The sequence below is a fragment of the Wolffia australiana genome, chromosome 3, assembly GCF_029677425.1.
Source record: "Wolffia australiana isolate 7733 chromosome 3, ASM2967742v1".
Lineage (NCBI taxonomy): Eukaryota > Viridiplantae > Streptophyta > Magnoliopsida > Alismatales > Araceae > Wolffia > Wolffia australiana.
Window position 1 is genome coordinate 2,475,001 of NC_135837.1, and position 8,628 is coordinate 2,483,628.

Sequence of the window (8,628 nt, forward strand, 5' to 3'; positions counted from 1 at the left end):
GGGGGGATGAGAAACTTAATCCTCATTAGTTTATGGTAATTAATCCTATCACTATAATCAAGACAGACTTATCATTTACACATTTTAATATGATAACCTGTACTTATTAATAAATATCTTAATCCAATCGTTAGTACAAGTAAAATACATTAGTTGGGATTCACCAATGATAACTGAATATCCATTTACTAAGAAATTAATTTAACCCACAAAAATCTTGATTATGTTTTGTTGGGGTGTGTCAGCCCCCCCATTACGGGAATGTGAAGGGGGAGGGCTTGACTAGTCAAACCCCAATAAAGGAAGGGGGAGTTGAAAAGTTTTAACCCCCCTCCTCTTGTCTCTTTGTGGGAATATGAAGAGGCTTCTTTGGAGAATATGAAAAGGCTCTTGGCTTTTCATATTCCAGACCTTTCAAATTCCCTGAAACTGTAATTGGCCCTCTATATATAGAGGGCAAATCTATTCTGAAATGCAAGGCATATGAGTTTTCTGTTCATTCTTCTTGTCTCTTCCTCTCTTCTCCTCTCTCTCTCTCCTTTGGTTTGTCTTCATCACTCCTTGGTGGCCGCTCCCTTGTCTTGGGAGTTTGAGGAGTTGCTCCGCAGCACCATACGAGAAGTCGTTGCCCTGCACCAAGAGCCTTGCACGTTGACGTCACGCCGGTGACGTAAAGAGGTCCTTGTTTCCTGTCTCTATACGCTGACACAGTTATCACGTCCGAGTTGATTCCGCATTTCACCGTAGCGTCTTGGGTCGTTGTTTCTCTTCAACAAGTCACAACATGTTTCCCTATCCCAAATCAATCAAGAATACGTCATTTATTTGACTATCCCGAAGCTCTCTAACTACCGAGAAACGAGAGAGTAGTGGTCGTTTATCTTTAGATGACTGATCTATGGTGCTAAAACAAACAATAAATAAACAACGCTCTCCTATAAATATACTTCTACAGAAAAGAAGCCTCACCACACCATGGCATCCTATCTTCTCTACTCCCTCCTCTCTCTTCTCCTTCTCCTTCTTCAGGCCTCAGCCTTGCACGCCACCATCGCTCCGCCAGACGCTGTTAACATCTTGACTCATGGCAAGAAGTTCACCATGCTGATAAATCTTCTAAACGCCACAAGCCTTGTCCCAACTGTAAATAGTCTGTCAACTAATACTAAAGGTCCAGGCATCACCATCTTCGCCCCCACCGATTCTGCCTTTGGAAAAATCCCTGCCGCTGTTCTAAGCAATCTGACGACGGTGCAAAATAAGCAGATTCTACTTCTACATGGATTAACCAAATACTACAACTTCGCTCAGCTGCCAAAGCTCGCCAATCCCATTTCAACCTTAGCCGCAGGGAAGACTCTGAAGATCACAGGAAAGCCGAAAAGACTCTTCGTTTGCTCTGGGAAGGTGACCACGGCGGTGAAGGGCGTCCTTTATCAAAGGTTCCCCCTCTCCATCTTCCCCATTGCCGACGTTCTTCTTCCTTGAACGTCGCTGGGTGCTACCCAACAAGAGAGACCTGTTTTGTGCTTAATAGTTGTATGTTTTTCTTTGTTGTTCCTGTGTTGGTCTATCACTTTTCATCTGTATGGACTGTTGGAGCTTCTGTGGACGTGTCACTGTTCTCTCATTCTATTCATTCCTATGCTTTGGAGTTTTTCAGAGATCCAAAATTGATCTTTTTGTTTGAGACGGACGTTTCCTCAACTTCAAAGTTCAAACTATAGAGTAGGGAAGTAGGATTTTAACTGGGTTTGCCGTCAAGTAACATTCGCGTAACATGCCTTGAACGCCTTGTTTTCCTGGCCCTTGAATGAATGAACCAAGTCCAAGATGAGCTGAAACTGAGCAGACTTATGTGTAAAGATTCGCTCAGAGAAGATAGAAGAAGATGTAGAAGAAGGAGAAGAATAAGAATAGACATGGACAAGAAGTAGAGACAAGAACAAGGATATAAAAATCGTTGATTCTTCTTATGAAAAATCTTTACAGATGGGTTGGTATTTATAGATATTTCTATAACGGATAGTTATAGACTTTTGCAGATCGAGATCTGTAACTGTCTATTTTAAATAAAGCATAACTGTTAGTTTGTCAAACGGTTTGTTTTTCCTATCTAGCTTTAATCCTAACAACTGAATTTAATCCTATCTATATTTAATCCTAACAACTAGATTTAATCCTATACTTAATCCTATCAATCTATTTCTCTTTTGCGAGTATAAATACATATTCTCATTTTACTATCTAGTTCTTAAATCCTAGCACTCGAGGTTGATGCTGCAGGGATCTTGCACTTGTCTTCATTATGGACACAAGACCCAGGAGTTTTAAATCTTCACCCATTAGAATAAAGGAAAATAGACGGCTGGCCAGGCTGTGAATGTATGTCATAGAAGAGTAAAACTTCTTTGGAACTTATTTCAATGTACCCATGATCAGTAGCAGTAACTATGTTTTTTGCGATGATGATGGCAAAATGTTTTCATTGTTTGTCTTAGTTTGGGTGTTATTTCTTCAATCATCCATCACATGTCACGATTCTATTTTTATGGTTACACAGACACTAGGAATAACTTGTAGTTTGAATGATCTTTTCATAAATATCACCCATAGCGCAAATTTTTGAAGGTAGTCATATATTGCTTGTAACTTCTTGCACAACATTCTTGGCAGCAGTCTGATTCTGGTTCCTATGTATTTGAGTTGAAGCTGAAAAAACTAAAAATAGAGGACCAAGGTTTCTCTCTTTCTTTTAGAGCCTAATTTTCACATAGAGAGCGAAGGGGAAATCCGAGTACGGCTAAAAAGAAGTTACATTGATTTCCAAGAGTGGTTGAATCTAAAAATTTGGGATGAAGGGAATGGTATTATGCCTTAGATAAGATACACAGGGGGAAATTAAACAAGAGATAACCCATTAATTTCAAACTCCAATAATTACCATTTCTACATTCATTTCAAGATTATGTACATTCTAATAAAAATGGCTAAGTATGTGTTTTGATGATTGTTCAAAGTAGATTATGCCGAGTATAGCCTCAGTCAGTGGGTCTGACATCAGATCATACATGGTTATTCATATTAGGAAGCATGCATATGAAGCGCACTGACTTAAAATGGTTCAAACTATGACAATCAGACATGCACTGGATGACTACCTTCGCGTATCTCCAGACATCTGATGTTTGAACATCTATTCAATCTGCAAAATCATTAAGGACATAAGATTTGTATCAAATGTCGATATCCATGTTCTTTGTCCTTCCTCAAAGAGTTATATAAATCATACGTCATTTGATATTTAAAATCTGATGGCCAACATTGACTTATCTTCCTTCCTCAGATATTTATATCAAAACTATTGGATTATTTTTGAAAGCTTAAATATAGATAAAAACACTTTTTTAAATTTTGAAGAAGATAATTTCAGATATTAAAATTGTTTTGAAAAAAATTTTAAAAATCAAATTCATGGAGGAAATTCAGTTATTGTTCTCAGCTTTTATGACTTTTGAAATGCATTCATAGTTGTCATTATGCCTTATTTTCTTGCCTTATTTTTCTCTCGCACATTAAATGCATTTGATGGTTTACTATATGTTCAAATTCAAGGCTTACCATTTTTACTTTGAATTCCAGTCCATTTTCCTTGATTATCATCGGTGATAGCCTAGGTTTCCACAATCACACATGCCACCTCTAATTCTGCCAGCCGTCGGCTTGTATCTGCCTTTATCTCCTTCTTCCCAGAAACTTTCAAAATATTGTCATACCTTGATTCCACCACTTTTCAGCGCATATCCACCCTCATCTCCCTTGAAACTAGCACAATATCTCTTTCATCCATACTACTCCACTCACATTCATCGCTGTGAACAATCATCCAACCCTCACAAAGGGTCGACAAAGGAACTTAAATTAGAATTCATCATTATTCCCACTATAAATTATATTAAAGTAGTTCAATTAAATTTGAGTAATTACATAAATTATTTTCTAAGAATCTTAGAATTATTATGTATTTAATTAGATTAGTATTCTTTTATTAATTTATTTTATTTTATAAAATAAATATTTTTCAAAACAAAAGTATAGAAGTTAAAGCTACAAATCAGTTATTCTATACTTGCACTCTATGGATTTGACCCTTACTCCACCTTTATTCTTAAGGAAATTATAGAATTTTTTGCATAAATCGGAAGCCTTAAAAATATTCTTAACCCTAGTTCCTGGTTCATCACTCAGCCAATATTGTGGCTAGCCATATGAGAGTCCCAAGTCATGTGACAGATTAACATGTGGGATGCTAATGCCAGGTGGCAGACTGCAAACTGGTGGCTTTAGCCACATTGACAACAAGAGCCACATCTTGGAACCAGTAACACATGATGGAAAATATTGCATTGATGGTCTAGCCATAGGCAGCTAGCCACATACGCTTATAGGGCCACATGGCAAGCAGCTGCATCCCACCTGATACGAAACAATTTTGATTATTTTTTTGTGATCCATAGGTTTGGAACATGGGTGCCCAAAGGTTTTATCTTTTATAACTATATCTTTTGAATTATACATAAATACTTAATTAAGGGTGATTTATAACAGCCATAATTTTAAAATAAGTCATTTAAGGTTGAAATAAACCATAACAGTATTATGTGGTTTTAGCATTGGATTGAATAAGAAATTATAAAAATCTGGTGGATCTATCATAGGTACCCCTTAACTTGATCAAATAATATCTTGGGCTTTTAAGGTTGTCTGTAACATATGGAAGCCATACTCCCATCCCTACATCACACATGAGACATTTGTAGATTCATATGTCATACGTTAAGGGACGATAGAGTCCATAAACATGTGTAGACATGGTCCATTGTGTTGTATCACTATGACATATATTAGTTATATATTTTTACTTTTATACTTTTGTCTTATTTCATGCAAGTTGGATGACATTTTCTGAGCCATAGATTGAGGATAACATAGAAATATGATAAACTATTGCCAAAGAATTTTTCGGAGAATCTAAGGATGCAAAACTCTGAGGGAACTGAATCAATGTCTCTGATGAGGAAAGAAAATTCACATAAAGCCAAGATTGTTAAAAAACCCTTAATATATGATGATTCATAAAGCTGTTTGAGCTGAAACTTTGAGCCAAACTTAATCTTTCTCCCCGCTATTCATCCATGTCTCTTTGAGATTTATGGGAAATAGAAAGAGAGTTAGTTGAGAGACCAATCAAGTGTACATCTTCATGTCCTAGTTGATTAAGGGGAAGAAATGGAGAAGAGGAGGAGCTCACCTGCATCTATAAATTACTATGGTCTAGGCATAACATAAGGACCTAAGGTTAGTATATGTAGCATACACTATTTCATTTTCATCATCACTATTTGGTCAGATCCATCTTTATTTTCATCACATCATTTTTGCAACACATTCATCACCTATTAAACATCTCAATATTACCTTGCTTCATGATGGAGAGCACCCACCCAGGATCGCCGCCACATCTTCGAAGCCATTGTCATCGGCTTCATCAACCCTTGCTGGCTCGTGCCCCACCTGACCGGGCCGCTAATGCTACGGCGAAGAAATCCGGGTTTCATGCCACGGATGAGAAGCACGACTGCACCATCGACTGACTTGAATTCCTCGCCGGCTCATGCTCGTTTTGTTCGCTAATTTATGATGTTTTTGTTTTCATCATCCGTATCGCTGTGTTTTCGTGTTCATATCACCGTTTCTGTCCGTATCGTTTATTTTTGAATCGTTTTAATTTCATAGTCTCTTTATTTATGTTGTAAAAGGGGTCCCTTATTGGACCCCCTTGTTGGACTCATTGTAAAGGCCCATCATGGCCCTATACAAGGCCATGATGGGCACCACACATGGTTGAGATCTGGAACTTATTGTGTTGCAGTTAAACGTTGTTTTTGAGATCTCACCAAAGAAAGGAGAAGGAGAGCAGGGAAGAGGGGAAGGGAGCAGAAGAAGAAGGGAGAAGGACGGGGTCGGGCAGGAGGAACGCTGCCCGATTGCCGCTATCCCCACTCAACGTCGTCGCCACCTCTTAGAGCCATCGCACGTTTGTGCCCGAGGCACTTGCAACATTGATTTTTATCGGGAAGGGGTCACCCGCCGCGGTCAACGTGACCGTATAATAGAAACAGGGTTGATAACGTGCTTCACCCGATCGATCGGCGGTTGTGCTGATGCTGCTGGATGTCGCGTTGCATGTGCCTAACCGACGCCCCCGTGTCTACGACTCATGATTCTGTGAATCTCCATTCGGACGAGTTCGCGGCTCCAGTTGTACCTGCTAGGATGCTTGGTATCTAGTGCGTACGGTGCAACATCCAGTGGACCTCGCGAAAGTCCTCCGGCCCTTGCACCCGCTGTCACGAGTCTTCAGTGGTTGTTGACCGGCCACGGTGGGACCTTCTGGTGTTCATCATGAGTCCATCCCTACACGGCTTGGACTAAATCAGCACCGCCGACGGCTATGGCATCTGGTCGTGTGGAGCCCCAGCTAACTGACAACTTGTGGACTCACTCGGAAGACCCCTACCCCTCGGAAGATACTTTTTAGTGGTGTCGCCCGATGCACCCTCCTAGTGAGCAAGAGATGCCATTTGGCCGCTGGTCGTGCCATCTCCCACCAGTTGTCACCTGGCCCGGAGACCGACTTATCTTCGTTTGTGCTGCTAATGCCGCATGCCACCACTACTACTCCGTGTAGACGCCTCAACCATGCTCCATGCCGATGAGTGCCATTGACGTGACTCCACAAGGCCAACCCACCGCTACGGTCGCGCCTGCCAAATACAGACTTTTGCTATGTCGCATCATTGCTGCCCCTCTTCGTCCTCGACTATCTCTTATACAGCTCGTGCGCTAAGATGACACCATCGCCAGCCAAGCCTTGTCGTGACCCCCCAACGACACACACTCATCTACCTGCCCGCACCGCCTCGTGCTCGACAAAGACGCCGATGACGAATGCCGAATAACGAGGTACGATCTTCCCTTGCTCGTCAGTTACATTACGTCTTCCAATATATTTTCGGCTGCACTCCACCACACTTGGGTTAGTGTAGGTGACAGATTACTTTGAGAAAACTACGAACTGGGTGTTTCCCTAGGCATAGACCGAGCCCGTCCGTTACGTGCGAGCCCCTACGGAATTATTCCACTTGGTGCCGTAGTCAGCGTCATCACTCTGACGAGGGTCAGAAGTCACCGTCATCATCATCGGTTGTCCACCCCAGAGCTCGAAACTTGGACTTGATTATGATCTTATCATAATTCACTAAATCAGATAATATATTTATGGACTTGATTATAATCATCACACATATACTATAATGAATATATTGTATTAATAAACATGTAACGAGATACAGAATGTATGAGTGGCCATACTGATTATATGAGTTATATTAGATAATATTATTCTATCTAGATACTTGGCTGTCTTCCTTGACTACCCTTCAAATATAAATATTTGGAACACATGCTTAACGATTAGTGATCTCGATATTATGATCTCATCATAATTTACTAAATCAGATCATATAATGGATACATTGTACTAATGAACATGGAATGAGATACATTGTACTATAATGGATACATTGTACTAATGAACGTGGAATGAGATAAAGAGTTTGTGATTCGGTCATCGGATACTTATATTTTGATTAGTAAGATTGTTATTTAACATCTCTTTTTTAACTACCTTAAACTAGTTAGGTTTATACATCTTTAGTAATTCCAAACCAGTGTAAATTAATTGGAGTTGATTTGTGCATTCGTTTTGTTTGCTTCAAAGAAATCTGAAAATATGTACTAAAAAATAAAACATATTGAATCATTTGGACTTGGTAACTAAGCTTAGACCTATCTGTAAATTCACATCATGTGACATGTGCAAGTTATTACCAATCCATGTAGATTTTATTATTCTGGGAAATATTATCATCCTGGGTTTAAAAATTCAAACTTTTTTACATTTCATAGATGTTATCCTAACTCAATTATTGAGATGGAATGCTTTTGATTTTGGAATTTAAGATATTTCAATTTAATAAGCTCCCTCTCTTATTTCATGTAAATTATTTAAGCCAAGTGTTCTAATTTTTTTTGTGCATCCTCTTGAGAAAATTCTAGATTTTTTATTACCTAGATGGCTGTATTCTCCAAGACTAAAGGAAGATTAGTATGTAAGGAACAAAGCTAAATGAATCCAACAAGCATGTACCCTATATGGCTTTAATTTACTCGAGCAATCATTCCTTGCAGGTCTCATAATTATTTGAAGACGTTCTTGAGTTCTCTGCTCAAAAGATCTACTTGGTTATTAGCCTGAGGAGGATCTGTGGTGGTAACCCTATGCGGCACATCATATTTTTTCATAAAATTATACATTTAGAGTTCTGAAAATTTCAGCCACCATCATTGATAATATTTGGACATCCATATTTGATAAAAAAATACTCTTCAGGAAACTTAACTACCACTTTGCTTTCATTCTTGGACAACCCATCTAGAGACTTTATCCATGGGCATCATGATATATTCACACCCATGTGAATTAAAAAATGAGCTCATAAATAG

General features: G+C 39.1%; 1 protein-coding gene across 1 annotated transcript; it reads left to right on the forward strand.

Annotated features, from left to right (window-relative positions):
* Window positions 1–975: 975 nt before the first annotated feature.
* On the forward strand, window positions 976–1,488 carry LOC144700467 (fasciclin-like arabinogalactan protein 6). Its single transcript, XM_078571866.1, has one exon. It carries the CDS (start codon window positions 976–978, stop codon window positions 1,486–1,488), a length of 513 nt encoding a protein of 170 aa, XP_078427992.1.
* The last annotated feature ends 7,140 nt before the right edge of the window (window positions 1,489–8,628 follow it).